This window comes from Pteropus medius, unplaced genomic scaffold, assembly GCF_902729225.1.
Source record: "Pteropus medius unplaced genomic scaffold, Ma_sr-lr_union100, whole genome shotgun sequence".
Classification (NCBI taxonomy): domain Eukaryota; kingdom Metazoa; phylum Chordata; class Mammalia; order Chiroptera; family Pteropodidae; genus Pteropus; species Pteropus medius.
This window is the reverse complement of record NW_024349799.1, coordinates 116572-132409: the sequence shown is the minus strand read 5'-3', so window position 1 is coordinate 132409 and position 15838 is coordinate 116572. Positions and strand designations below refer to the sequence as shown.

The 15838-nt window shown below is 37.5% G+C and overlaps 1 protein-coding gene across 2 annotated transcripts; it reads left to right on the top strand.

The window, feature by feature from the left end:
• Window positions 1–10428: 10428 nt before the first annotated feature.
• Window positions 10429–14675, top strand: CFL2 (cofilin 2). Of its 2 annotated transcripts, none has more exons than XM_039885643.1 (4): window positions 10429–10567; window positions 11632–11939; window positions 12055–12131; window positions 12222–14675. In XM_039885643.1, the coding sequence occupies exons 1-4, from the start codon at window positions 10565–10567 to the stop codon at window positions 12332–12334; spliced, it is 501 nt and encodes a 166-aa protein (XP_039741577.1). In that variant the 5' UTR covers window positions 10429–10564; the 3' UTR covers window positions 12335–14675. The 2 variants fall into 2 exon arrangements, with proteins under 2 accessions (XP_039741577.1, XP_039741578.1); XM_039885644.1 differs by lacking the exon at window positions 10429–10567 and adding an exon at window positions 10824–10962.
• The last annotated feature ends 1163 nt before the right edge of the window (window positions 14676–15838 follow it).

Below are 15838 nucleotides of genomic sequence, written 5' to 3'. Positions count from 1 at the left end.
GTCCCACTTACTACAACTAAAAACCCTGGACGTTGTATATAAAGCAAACGTAAGACTGAAAAGTAGGGTGAAGGCAGACTAAATAGAGACCTTGGGATCCAAGCAAAGACACAGTGATGAGTCCCTGTGTTTTCTTTTTGACTCGTATATCCAAAAATGCTGAAGAAGCTGACAATCAGAAATTCCAAATGGCACAAACGGAAAATAAAGCCACAACAAAAGCTTTCTCTAGCCAAAGGACCAGGAAAGGAGCTGCCTAGCAAGGAAAAAAAACATTTAGACAATAACCCCTCTATTCTAGCCAAACACCACAGGAAAAACAAAAACAAAACAAAAAATCTGGCCTTGCACACAAATACCAGCAAAGACTAAATGGGGGTCTAGACTTCCACCTTCATAAGGATGAAATGAGGTACCACAACACCCCCTCTGGGGTGGTGTCATAGAAGACCAAATAGGGAATCTAGACTTTGATCCCCACCAGCCAGTAATGAGATATTCCCTTCTTTCTCCACAGTGTCAGTGACAACCATGTGAGGGGCCGGGACTCACACCACTGCCAGCAATGATGAGGAGGCTGAGTGGGAAACCTGGCCTTCTACTACATTTGGCATTTACAAAGTAGTGCCTCTACTTCCCCTGTCAGTGGGTCAGAGAAAGCCAGATAAGACAGAAAAGTTTAAATATGATCCAGAATCTCATAATATAATATGAAAATGTCCATGTTTTAATTGAAAATTACTCACACCAAGAACCAGGAAAATCTCAAACTGAATGAAAAAAAGAGAGAGAGAGAGATCCCAACACCGAGATGACATGTTGGAATTATCTGACAAAGATTTTAAAGCAGCCATGATCAAAATGCAGTGGGCAATCATAAAAACATTTGAAGCAAATGGAAAAATAGAAAGTTTCAGTGTACTAGTTTTCTATTGCTGCTCAAAAAATTACCACAAACTTGGCAGCTTAGATGATGCAAATTTATAGTTATAGGTTAGAAGTCTGACATGGGTCGCACTGGGCTAAGATAGTTTCTGGAGTGCTGCTCTCCTTTCTGGGGGCTCCTGAGAAGAATTCATTTCCATATTCTTTCCAGCTTCTAGAGGTCACCCACATTCCTTGGCTCATGGCCTCTTTCCTGTATCTTCAAAGCTACAAATGTTACATTTCTCTGACCACTGCCAGGAAAGGTTCTCTGATTTTAAGGACCCATGTGTTTAGATTATGCTCACCCAGATAATTCAGAATAATTCAAAGTCCTTAAATTAATTTCATTTTAAACTTTTAACTTTTAAATTTCAAGAGAAATTTTAAAAATACATTGAACAGAATGAAAATTAAAAAAACAACATATCAGTATTTTGTGGGACACAGCTGAAGTAGAACTGAGAGGGAAATTTATAGCACCAAATGCATCCATTAGAAAAGAAAGAAAGAATCAAATCAATAATCTAAACACCTGCCTCAAAACCCTAGAAAAAGAAGCCCTTGGGGGCTAGTCATACCTGATGCGCCCAACAGAAACAAACACAAAACTACTGAGGCATAGATGGACTATGCCTCAGTCCAGGCTGCAAAATATTGCCACAGATAAAGCTCCATTGCAAATGAACTCACGTCCAAAACTACACAAATAGTATACATGAGTGTCCACTGAGAGGCAGTGTGGTGTGACTAGCATAATGCAGGCTTTTAATTCAGAGGTATCAGGGTTCAAAACCTGGCTGTGTCTCATCAACATAACTGTTGTGTCCTCAGTTTCTTTATTTGTAAAATGAAGATGATACCATACACACCATAGTACTTGTGTAAGGATTAAATTAGAAAAAAAACATGCAAAAACCCTTCATATATAGTACTCAATTTTTTATTTTTTTATTTCAATGAATTTCTCTCAGAATTTAGCCCCAGGAAAAACTATTTCTCCTTACAAATTTTATGCTTCTTTTTATTAGCTAATTAGAGCTATTTAACTCAAGGACTTATGCTTTTGCCTCGACCAATGAAAAATGTAGGCTAAACTTTAATGTTTCATCATCCCTGAACTCTTAAAGAATTGAAATATACTGATAGTAAAGTGTAATATCTCAACTCTGTGTCTTTTAAGCAACTTTAACCTCTTTTTTATTGGGGACTAGAACCACCCCCTAGTCATTTTCTCACTGTTTCAGACTCTACTCCACTAAACTTTGTTCAACTATCACATCTCTATTAGTCTCCTTCGTTTATCCCATGCCTACAAGTTTCTATTTGAAGGGTTTAAAAAGTAATGTGACTTAGCATGATTCCATCTGCAACATTGTGGTAGCGAAACAGCTTAAGCTTTCAAAGTTTTTGGATGTTGATGCTAGGTTATGGATCAAATGATGAGAAATATGCCGAAGGGTAATAGAAAGTGACATAAACTCAATGATGATATTTTTTGCCTCAGGGCAAAGTGGAAGCTGTGGGTACAGTCGAGTATTTGATGTTCTCTGTCTCATTTTATACTGGTTATTTTAAGGTTATTAAAATGAGGATTGGTAGAAATGAGAATATCTTTTCTCTGAGTCTCTTAGAAGTACCTATTCTTAACCCAGGGACAGATAAGCAGAGACAACCAGAGTGTAGTTCTTTGAACACTTGTATATCTGCTTGAAGAACTATTGCTGAATTCTCTGCTTAGTTTACCAGTTTACCATTATGGTTAATAATGGGTTAGTTAAGCCTTTCTGTAGAAAGACGTGGGCCAATAGAGTACTAGGCACATAGTGGATACTCAATAAAATAATACGACTGTGAAAGAAAGCCAAGAGATGTGTGTGCTGGGTTGTGTTAAACAGGATATTTAACTTCATCCTGAGATCTCCTGGCTCTCAGTGAGACTAATCTCACTTTAATTCCATGCAAGAAAAAAAAATTTTTTTCCAAACCATATGCTGCTTCCTAATACTTCCTAATATTCTTCCTCCATTTCAACTCAGCTTTTTTTCTCTCTAAAGTCTAAACCAACTGAGTCAGAGTCTGCAAAGTACTGTATTTATTTAACTTACTGGGTAGCCTAACAATGCCATCTCTTAGGACAAACAAAGATAAAGGGTCTACCAGTCCAGACTATCTCTTGACAATTTCTTAGAGTGAAACAAGCAAACTACAAAAAAAAAGAAAAAGAAAAATCTAGAAATCCATCCTGTTTAACAGAAAGCAAGAGATCTGTAACAAAAGAAAGTTATAAATTGATGGACTCACTATGAACATTTTGGCTACATCTGGTAGAATTAGAGAAAGTATGTTGAGAGTTGACATGTGTTAGAAATCCCAGCAGATCAAAGACTCAGCTTGAACTCTTTCCTAGTAGATCTAAAAACATCTGCCAACACCCCCCACCCAAATGTGGAAGAAGCTCTACATGTGCACGTTACTTTGAAGGTAGGAATTCCAAGGGCAGAAGAGCTAAGCTTAGCTTAAAGAGCTAAGTCTTAGAGATGAAGGCTTTAGCAAAATTATTTTACTAGATAAATGCAGTTATTCCAATTTAAAAAATATTTTGACCTATGGTCAAAAAAGGATAAATGGTTCAAAAAGAGACCGAAGGTTTAAAAATCATTTAATAAATGTCAAAAACTTCCTTTGGTTATTCCTATCTCATAGAAAGTAATGAGCTTCTTTCTTCAAATTTGGGTCCAAAGGTATGTTTCTACACAGTCAAGACAAACTGTCTTCACTGGTTTGGAAAGGGCTTTCCTAGGACAAAGATTGTCAAAGGACCCAGCCCAACCACGCGAGCACACAAAAGCATTCCTTCTTGATCACCTCTGAAGAGCCCAGTAAAAACCTGTTCTCTGGTCCTCTTCTATAGTGTTCCTTCGGAGTCACCCACAGATTAAAAGCCTAAGTGCAAATAATAAAAAATAAAACTTTAAAATTATTTGAAGAATATATAGGAAAATATTTTTATATCGATTGGAAAGGCCTCTCTCTTGTAGATTTTATTATAGGAAAATTTTAACTTATACAAAATTAGATAGAATAGTATAATGAATCTCTATTACTCAGCTTTGACAATTACCAATTCATGGCCTATATTCCTTTTTCTGCCCTGCCTAACTCCTGCCTCATATTATTTTGAAGAATTCCACTCATCACACTATTTCATCTATAAATATTAAGGAATGTATCTCTAAAAGGAAAGAAAGTCTAAACGAAAAAGAGCTCAATATCATTATTACAGCAAGAAAAATTTTAATACTAATAACTCCTTGAGCTCATCAAATATTTGCTTGGGAAGGATTTCTTGAAAGAAAGGAAGAATTGCAGAGAAGGCAGAAGAGGAGAAGGAGGAGAAGGAAGGAAATGAAGGCCAGAGGGAAGAAGAGAGGAAGAGAGGGAGGGAGGGAAGGAAGAACAAAGGAAGGAGGGAAGGAAGGAAGGAAGGAAGAAAGGAAGGAAGGAAGGAGGGAAGGAAAGAAAGGAAGAAGGAAGAGAAAAAGACAAACTATAAACAAAAGAAAAGGCACAAACCTAAAAAAATAATTTGATAAATTCTATCACATAATTTTTTTTTTCAAAAGGAAAGGTTATTAGAAAAGGGATAATGCTCCATAGACAGACTGTGATCTCCTCTCAGAGGCAGAGAGTGAGAGGGACACATAATTTTTTTTAACTTCTTTACTTGGGAGACACCATAAACAAAATTAAAAGATAGTTCAGAGAATGGAAGAAGATATCTGCAATGCATATAACAGACAAAATGTTGGTGTACTGAATATATAAAGAACTGCTACAAATATGGGGAAAAAATGACCCTAAGAAAATTTTATAAAGTATATGAACTAGCATAGTTAAGGATGGTCAACAGCACTAGTAATCAGACAAGTAAAAACTAAAGTCATAGTGAAATACCAGTTCACACAGTCAAACTGGCAAAAATTACAGAGTTAGGCATATACTAGTATTCACAAAAATGTGTTCAATGGGGACTCATCCACCACTGCTGTGAGAATAAATTCCCCTAACCTACATCTGGGCTCATAGTTATTTGCTCACTAGACTACATGCTCTATGAAGACAGGGACCATATGCTCAAAAATATTGGATTTGATAGGAAAAAAGAGAAAAGAAAATTGATAATGGCAGACGCCACTATCAAAAAATTTTTTGACAATGTACAGAAAAAATTTAACATACAGAAAATTTTTAAATGTTTATGTACAGGAAACATCACAAAATCAAATCTTAGTTGTAATATTCACAACGGGAAAAAAACTCATCCGACTGAAACTAGTGTTGGAAAATCAGAAAAGAAAATGGAAAATATGATCTAATAGCAATGCATAGAAAAAAAATGTTTGAGAAATTGAACCAAACTAATGGAATATCTCCAGTAAATACTTCCTTGATGAAAATTCATCTTATATCCAGTGTCTACCAAAGTTCCAGGCCCATAGTAGCAACTCAATACTCAAATAAACAAATGTTTGTATTGATACATTTACTAAGAAATTTTCAGACACATAAGTAACCCAGATATGACATACAAGAGAAATTTCTTTCTTTTTATCAGTTTAATTTTTCAGTAAGCAATTCTAAATCTAAAAATTGATAGCATCTTTTAACGTGATTGCTAGCATATCTACAATAGCATTTAAAACAAATTTGAGGGGAAGAATAATATTTCCAACTAGTGGTACTGGGACAACTAGATATTCACAAGAATGAAGTCTGACTCTTACTTCACCATACTAAAAAAGTAACTCAAAATAAATCATAGACCTAAATGTAAAGCTGGAATTCTTAGGAAAAAAACACGAGAGTAAATCTTTATAAACATAGATTAGGCAATGGTTTCTTATATATAACATCAAAAGCACAAGCAACAACAGAAAAACTAAACTAGACTTCATTAAAACATCAAAGCTTTCTGCTTCAAAAGACACCATTAAGAAAGTGAAAAGACAACCCACACCCATAGGATGGGAGAAATTTTTATCTTTATTGTCTCCCTCATCACCTGCAGAATAAAATTCTGACTGTAGGACTCTGTACCTGGCGCATAAGAGCTGCTACCTCCCACCACTCGTCTTTACTCCCTATCAAGTTTGCTCCAATCATAGCAAATTCCTTGGGGTTTCCTGTGCTTTATTCACACTGTTGTGGCTTTGTACATTCAGTTCTCTCTGCTTTGAATGCCCTTTCCCTATTTGCCTAGTTAACTCCCACCTGTCCCATAAGACCCAACTCACTCCAGACTGAGCTGGTAGCCCTCTTTTGTGCTCTCAAGGCATCCTGTACATATGCCATTATAGCATGCACAAGATTGTTCTGTAGACAACTGGCTTCCTTGCTCTATTCTCATAAATCTAGCTTTCTTCAAGGCAGGGTCTGTGTTATTTTTATCTTTCATTCCTAGCCCCAGTAGAGGTACTCAATAAATAAAATAAAGCAATAAATGAATGAATGGAATGAATAAACTCTTCTTTCTTAAATTAGTTTTTGATCTCTTGCCTTCCATTACTCATGTCTATTAACATATAGTTTTCACATGTTACATTTTTCATGTCTGTATGATTTCTGTCTATGATTTAAAAACAAAGGATTTCCACCTTAAATAAATTATGAGCAAGTTTCTTCTCTCAGATGCTTTTTGTTTTTGTATGGTTTGTATAATTTAGGTTAACTGATTGCTACCTAAATTAATATCATAATTGAATTAACAATTGAATTAATATCACAAGTAACCGATAGTGGATCTGAAATGTGTCTGAGTTAACAAACTGGCATTTATAAATAGAGAATTAGAGACTGTTTTAAACTACATTTCACTACTTACTACACTTCACTGCTGCTACCCTCTACTTCATTACCTCTTCACGTGACATAGACTGCTGAATTCCTTTACCGTGAGGTCATATTCCTAAATTAGAAAGAACTAGAGATGAGACATGTAAGACCTAAAGTGAGTTTTGTGGCTCAGAGAGTGAGTCACAGAGATCAGACTCCAACACACATCTCCCATTACGTTTATTTTCTAGTTCGAAGTTCAAACTTGGATTTAGAAAAACACATGACTTGCCTCCTCACCAGTCTTTTAGCTCAGGCGTGGGTTAAGAGGAATATGTCAGAGTAAAGAAGGCACATGGGTGGAAAGGCACATTTTGAAGTTGTGAGTGTCTTTACACTTACATTTGTCTTTGTTAGGAAGTGGCGTGGGAGCTGAGAGTGATGTGTCTTGACAGGGAGTGGGGCTCGAACAGAATTTTTCTGCATAATTTTCCAAATGTATTGTTTTAGATTGAACTTAAAACGTGCTTCTAAACTTTTACACGCCACAGAAACTCCATCTGGATTGTTTCTTGGGAGAATATGCATTAGGGGGTGTTTACTTTTCTGTTTTTCTAAGGAATCTGGAGTAAACACACTTTAGCCAACATCTTATAAATCAGTACTGATGAAACTTGGGACACTTCATGATTTGTTGCCTATAAGTTGGTAAAATCATGCTCTTACCTTCACTCTGCACTGGTGGTAACAAATAGCCCCAGGGTTCCTATTCCTGCGCTGGAAGGAGCTTTATATACATTATCTCACTTGATCCTCACCATAATCCCAAAAGAGAGAAGAGGTAACACAATCCCTATTCTACACATGAAGAAACAGCCTTAAAGCAGTTAAGTAAATGATACTGCTGTGTCAGAGCTGAGATTCCATTTAGATCCATCCTCTTTGAAGTAACTCTCACTTAGTTACTAATGGTTGTTTGTTGCTGCAATCCCTGTATGGTCCAGCAAGTGAAAATTATAGTTTAGATGTACATTTTAGTACTGGATTGTTCAAGGTCCTGCCTCACCTGTTGTTTGCTTGGGCTTGACATTGCTAAAGAGAACAGATGTGCTCCGGTAGGCAGAATAATGGACCCCCTAAGGATGTTCCTGTTCTAAACCCCAGAACCCAGAACATAGCAAAAGGGACTTTGTAGGTGATTAAGCTAATGATTTTGAGATGGGAGATGATGCTAAATTACCCACTGAGTCCAAAGTAATCACTGTGGTCCTTAGAAGTGAAAGAGGGAGACAGGAGAGGGTCAGATACGTGATGACTAAAGTAGAGATGGGAGTGATGTCATTGCTGTCTAAGAGCCACAAACCAAGGAAGCCTCTAGAAGTGGAAGAAGCAAGAAAACATTCTCCTACAGCCCCAAAAGCAAAGAAGAGCCACGGACACCTTGATTTTAGCCCCATGAGATTCATTTCTGACTTTCTGGCCTCCAGAATTGTAAGACAATACATTTGTGTTGTTTCGAGCCCCTAAATTTGTGATAATTTGTTATAGCAGCCACAGGAAACTACTACACATGTTGTCTGACACTCAGATCCCTCCAGTACACAGGGGACAAAATTCATGCAGCAGTGCTTGATAATGCTGTCCTTTTACCAAGTGGTGATAAGTTCTGGTTATGAATAACAAGTATGAAGAGAAGGAGTTGCTACTGGCCCTGAGGTTCTAAGAGCCAGCCTCATAAGGAACTGTAGATAGGCCTCACGATCTTCAGCAGCTTTCTTTTTGTTTTCTTTATAGCACTAAAGCATCTTAAATTAATTACTTCATCATCTATTGAGCACCTACTATGTGTCAGGTTCCAGAAATTCAAAGATGAGTAGGACTCAGATCCTTAAGGAGCTTACAGTCTAGTGGGGCAGCAGAAAACGTAAATAAGTTATTTTCAATGCAACAAGATATGTGCAAAGACAAAAATATCTTCAGGAAAAGAATCACAGGGAAGTTTGGAGAGGGGTTGATATCACAGCTCCCATGAGTAACAACTTTGGAATCCCCAGCTTTGGTGGGAGAGGTTCTGATGCTTAATCCGGGTGTCCCTAGACCTAGTCTCTGTTGGAGCTATGGCCTCTATAAAATCTCTTTGCTGCAAATTTCAAGGCTGAGAAGTGGGGGAAACTCTGAGAAGAGTACAGTAAGGAGAAGATTTGCTGATATCCACACACAACAGATGTTCGGAGCCCTGGAGATCCATTCTCCACAATTCCCTTGGAAGTTCAAGAGAAAGAAAGTGAAAGTTTTCTTAAATTATAATGTACCAGCTAAATGTAAGATATTAGAATCTACTTGCTTGAGATTCATGCTTAGATGTTAGGAAACTGCTTCTCAATTTTTGTCTAAACTAAGTTAACCTTCTCATTAAAAAAATAAGCACAAGCTGTGAACATAAAAACTGGGTCTCTGTTTCATAGGTAATATCTAACATGCTCCATTTAAAATATATTATGTTTTGGATACAAGTATTTATCACACAAACTAGGGTATAACCCCTTCCAGAAATGAGGCAGTGCCAAGATTAATACCCAAATCTCCCAACTCCAAGCCCAAAGTTTTTGCCCGTACACGGCATTTCTGGCCTAGTTTGTGTCAAGGTATACACAGACTATTTTATTCCAAACAGTTTCAGGCAATAACAATTCTTTTTAGTGGAAGTCTTTGTCACAAAATAAGTTTAACTATTGATCAAGAGTTTTAAATTAAATTTACAAATAAAACAAGGCAGAAATTCTAAATGTTTGGGAGAAAAGGTAGCATAAATCTGCCAAAGTAATTAAACACTTTACTAAATCCTTTCATCATAGATAGCACATAAAGTTTAATTTATAAAATTTTCATTATATATTCATGAAACGCTCATTTGAATCTTCATGAAAGATTTCCTCAAAGTAGAAGGTGACATTTTTTTCTACAATAAATTGGATATTTGTTAAGTATTAAAATTTTAGGTTAGTTAAAGAAGAGTCTTGGCTCAGCAATATGGGTTTTGCTAGAAGACACTGATTGCCAAGAAGAGGGAGGAATCTCTACTCTTGGGTCCACTTATTTGATGTATGCTGTTAAATAGCTGGGGCTTCATAGCGGAGAGGACAATCCATTTGCCATTACGTCAGATATATAAAAGGATATAACCAAGGGATATTACAACCTATTTTTTCCCCTATTGTTATTTCAACCACGGACTTTTGCAAAGTGATTTTCCACCTCTGTTCATTGTTTTGTTTTTCCTGAGTAATTCAATCAACTGGGGTAACCTCCTATGGTGTTTATCTCATTTAACTGGAGAACGAAGATGCAACAATTCACGCCACCTCTTATGGGAATTTTCCAAAAAGGCGCAAAACGTCAGAATCCAGCCTCTTTCGGTGGAACCCACAGGTGAATAAACGAAAAGACACCTTGGCGCAGAGGGAGCGTAGAGACGCCCCTAGCAGAGCGGAGCGCCCAGGGATAAAGACGGTTCCACCAAAACTCAGAGGTCCGGCCGCCGCCGTGCCGCCACTGGGCCTGCAGGGCGCGCTCGCCGGGGTCAGGTCGAGGACGCGGGCGGGGCCGCGAGGCGGAAGGGCCGGCCCGGGGCGTGCCCACGTGACCGCCCGCTCACCGCCTGCAGCCCCCCGAGCCGCCGCCGCCGCCTCTCGGGCTGCAGCTCCCGGCGTTCCCCGCACTCGCCGCTGTCCGCCCGCCCCTCCGCCTCCTCCCAGTGCCACCCAGCCGGGCCCGAGCTGCTGCCGCAGCCACAGCCGCGGGCACTATGGTAAGGCAGGCGCGCCGGCCGGGGGTCGGGGGACCGGGGTGCGGCGAGCAAGCGGCTCCGAAGGGCTCTGGGAGTGAGGACGCCATTTTAACCTGATTTTGTCCTCAGAGGTTGGCGCCCCTGCGCTGCGGTCCTGCTGCTCTGTCTCCAGCCGGCTGGCCTGCCTTCCCGCCGTCAGCCGGGCCCTGCCGCTCTTCGGATTCCTGGGGGCGGGGAGGGCCCAGGCGCGGGCCGGCGGCCGGAGGTCGGGGCCTAAACCGGGCGGGCGGCCTCAGGAGGCGTCGCGACCCGAGGAGCGGTGGCCACTGGCGCAGGCGGGTCTGCGGAGCTCGCCCCGCGCACCCTGCGTTTGCCTTTAGCTGCCTGATTTTACTTAACACGCGCGATCTAAAATGGTACGTGTTCTAAAGCCTTTGCTGAAGGCTTTTGGTGAGGGTACGGATGGCTCGTAGTAAAAACCCTTTGGAGGAGATGAAGGAAGTGGGAAAAGCCTTTTGAAAATGCTTTTTCCAGAAAAAGCTTTTACACTAGATCCGTTAGTTTTGAAGTGTCTGCATTTTTCGCTGTGAGGCAATTATGTTGTAGCTGTGGGCGGTTTGGAGTTCACACTCGATTCTCTTTCCTTATGAGGAAACGGCACTGGCTAGGTTGACTTTAAAGAAAAAAAAAATAGTAGAAGCATTAACTGAAACGCAAAGGGGTTTTTTAAGGCCTTCAGGGTTGACACAATACAGAAGGTATTTTTGTTGCTGCTCCCGAAGCTCTGACATCACCCAGTGAAAGAGGAAACATTTCAGGGATGGGACAGCTTATATTTGTCCCTTTCCCTCTACCTTCATTTACTTCAACCAGCAAATGGCTTCAGAAAAGATGAATGGGGCAGGATGAGTTAGAATCCTTAGAGCATCATATACTGATACTTAAAATCTGGCAAATCTGATTGGACTACTCGCATGGGAAGATGCGATTTTTGATGTCCAGACGAAAGTGAATCCTCTAGGGAAACAGTAATTTTGGTTAAAACCAAAATATTTCTTCTGAATTACTGCTATTTTTTTTTTCAGGCTTCTGGAGTTACAGTGAATGATGAAGTCATCAAAGTTTTTAATGATATGAAAGTAAGGAAATCTTCTACACAAGAGGAGATCAAAAAAAGAAAGAAAGCAGTCCTCTTCTGTTTAAGCGATGACAAAAGACAAATAATTGTAGAGGAAGCAAAGCAGATCTTGGTGGGTGACATTGGTGATACTGTAGAGGACCCCTACACATCTTTTGTGAAGTTGCTACCTCTGAATGATTGCCGATATGCTTTATACGATGCCACATACGAAACAAAAGAGTCTAAGAAAGAAGACCTAGTATTTATATTCTGGTGTGTAAAAACAAAAGAAAAAAGTACTTTTAAAATGCAAGGATTGTTAACATAGTCAGTTTTGCCTTTGTTTTTCTTTTAAATAGGATTCAACAATTTTTTTTTGTTTCTGTAGGGCTCCTGAAAGTGCACCTTTAAAAAGCAAGATGATTTATGCTAGCTCTAAAGATGCCATTAAAAAGAAATTTACAGGTACAGACATTGACTATTTTGTGCAGAGGAATTACTCTTTCTTAATTATAGTAAGGTAATGAGATTCTTTTTTTTTTTTTTTTTTTTTAGGTATTAAACATGAGTGGCAAGTAAACGGCTTGGATGACATAAAGGACCGTTCGACACTTGGAGAGAAATTGGGAGGCAATGTTGTAGTTTCACTTGAAGGAAAACCATTATAAAATGACAGTCAAGTGCCATCTGGATATTAAGGAGCTTCTATTTCTCCAGCTCAGTCAATTGGAATAGTATTAGGGTTTTTTGTTTTTTATTTTCCTCTTCCCACTGGGTCCTTCCAACACAATGAATGAAGGGAATATCATTCATGTAAGCAGCCTATCAGTGATTGCCATTAGACTGTTTAATACTGTTATTTTGATATAGAACCCAAGGAATGCCTTCCCATCATTTTAGCCAAAAACAACTGGTTATATGCCTCCCTTGCAGCAAGCACTACAGTGAATGTGATTGTCAATGTGAATAGCTTAGAATACTGCAAAGGGTAAGCTAATTGAATGCCTTGAAAGTATTATCCACTGGTCAGATGGTAAACTTTATTCAGTATTATTTATAGTTGCACTTGATTGTAGTTCTGTGAGGCTCCAGCGTTCATACACCTCACCTGCCTTGGCAAGCCTGTTTTTGTGACATGGCAGCATGGATATGACACTATGCATTGAAAGCACTTTTTTGTAATGAGTTTAACTGCCCACCTCCAAAAGGAATGCCAATTAAGTTGTGTTAACTGTCATCAACTTATCCTAGTACCTCAGTGTTCATTCTTGTTACTTGCCTTCTTAAAATAGCTATTAATTAATGCCTTTTTGTTTTCCATTGAGTGTACACTACTGAATAAGTGTAGGAGTTTTATGTTTACCATGTAAGTCTTGCAACACTAAAGATATTTTAAATATCAGTCATGATGGCAATTTCTGTATAAAAGAGCCTTAAATGGAACGTTTTTGAGATCAAACTCCCCACCCTCACAAAAATGGCCACGTTGCAATAAAAATTGTGGCATATTACAGAACGTTGCCTTGTTTTCCTTGGACATTTTGCAAATGTATGAAGCAATTTCTAGGGTAAACAGCTATTAAAAATCTCTGCATTGGTCATTTAAAAATTTTTTTATACAACATTCATGCATGATATTTTCCAGTTTATTGGGTTTATTTGGTATAAAATTATCCTAAAGCCAACTAATATAAACTATTACTATAGAGGGATACTTTCCTAAGCATTAGTTTATTTATTTCCTTAAGTGTTATGGAGATGAGAAAGTTTTTTTTTTCACTTTGACATAAATGCTCTTCAATAGCTGATTTGTTCTCTGGATAAATTAAGGTAATTTTTAAATTCATGTTTACATTTCTAAGTAGTTGATTAGTAGAAATGGGAAGCTCTTATGTGTAATTGGTCATAATGAAAATAATTTGTAAAATGTCCTTCAAAAGTTTAATAATATTTCACATATTTAGGAACTTTCATTTGAGCTGCTTTTTTTAAATATATTTTGCAAATGGAAAAAATTGATATAGCAGTTTTAAACAGTAGTGGGATTTGGCCGTGGCCCAGACTGTTCTCCTTATAGAGAATTTGATCTGCTCACTGTGAGCAGTTTGCTGTTAGCCAGAGCTATTTATGGCAAACACATGCTTTTGTATCTTGTCATAGTTATCCACAAATGGCAAAACTGGACTTGATTCTACTGGTATGCAAAACAGGCATGCTAGTAAGCAGTCAGTCATGGCTCAGAACTTAACCCCATACCTCTGTAGAATGCTCTTATCAAAAAACAGGAAATGAAAAATCCTCCTTTTTTAATATATGAAAGTAATTTGAGTATAATTAGATATTTTTACATATTTTCCAAAAGATTTTTCAGTTGAAAACAAAAATGGGAGTTAAATATGTAAGTTTCCATTTAAAATTATATGAATGGCTTGGGATATTTTGCATTGAGCTATGTTACTACAGGCTTTCAGCTGTCCTTGTGAGTTACCCTGGACATTTTGATGGCTTTTTGGTAAGGCCAAACTCAAAAGTAAAACATGAAGATACTGACATATACTAAACCATATGTGTAGCTGATACTTGTACCATGGAATTTTCCTCATTCTAAGAAGTAAGGGACTCTAAATAAGTTATGTAGTACCTTGTGTTTTTATAGCTGATTTCTCAATTTTCTTATATGCCTCTTTAATTATATAATTCCAGAGATTAAATATTGCTTTAAACTGTGGTACTTTGATTTGTTAGGTTGACAACTGATACTATTAAATTCACTTTTGAAATACATCTTTGTGCATAAAGCCAAAAATGATGATAAAATTAATGGTTCACATGTTACTTGAGACTAATTTGGCATTTGAAATGATCATTTTATTTTACAATCATTTACAATGAAACAATGTTTCAGTTAGCTTTAAAAAGTATAAGGTGCTAATTAGTAAAATATTGAGGACAATATTTTACTGCTAGCTTGCAAAATTATAAGTTTTAAAAAATAAAATATATGAAAATATACAAAGCTGTTGAGATGTGTTTACTTTGGGACATTAAAATATTTTAAACTAATATTGCAAATCAAAGAGGCACCATTATCTTCAGCCTGTTTAGGATTTTAGTTGATTATACATTCTCATTTAGATAATCTTTGAAAATTGAGTGTTGTAGCAATTAATTTTAACATTTTCAGACAAATAGGAACAGTTGGCATTTGTCCCAAACTGGTTATCAGCTGTTGTTTTCCATCATTATCTGAATTAATGTGGCTAGCTTTGTGTATTTAATTGTACATCTTTTGAGTAGATTGGGAAAAAAGCCTCATTAGGTTGGAGTTTCTCTGATATAGATCCTTCGTAGCAGCTAGTTTATGGAATCTAGCAAATGAGCTTTGGGAGAAGACTGGAAAGTGTTTCCTTGTTAGAGAATAATCTCAGCAATGGTAAATCATAGAAGGGTTGGGAACATCTTTCATAACGTTTGCCACTCTGAAAAAATAATCTGGTTCTTCTCTTCATAGGTCTTGTTTTTGCTTGCGAATTTAAGAATAGTTTGAGATCCAAAACAAACATGAGTATTCATTTTTCTATGAATTATAAAGCTACTTGAGTTCTGTAGGCAGACTCCAGGGAATATACTTTTCAGACAGTATGAATTTATAGATATTCTATGTTTCATCTCAGCCAGTAAGGAAGTCTGAGGCTTTTCTTTTACTCTAGGGCATTTAAATAATTGCTTTCATTCCATGTAGAGTTGGGAGTCATCCCTCCACTTCAGTTTCCTGTCATAAAGCAGTTGGACAGATTAATCTCTCTGAGCCTCAGTTTCTTAATTCATAATATGAGAATACCTGTGTATCATATCTGGTTGCTGAGGATCATATATGGAAATGCTTTTTAGAAAACAAGAAAATTCTATGTGAATGTCATAATTTGTCTAAACTATTAATTCTAAATAAATGCAGTTAAGTATATGAAGAACCATGTTAAAAATAAGAATGTAAATCTTTGAACCTCTTATTTTTGTAACCTACTTAATCTCACAGTTTAAGGACTAATTAGCTGATATGTAGCATCTTTCAGAATGAAGTATGAAATGTAACCTCTGAGTTGATGTTTGTGACTACTTTTAATCTTTTTAGTGTAGTTTTTCTTTTTCACATATGACCGATCAGATATTAT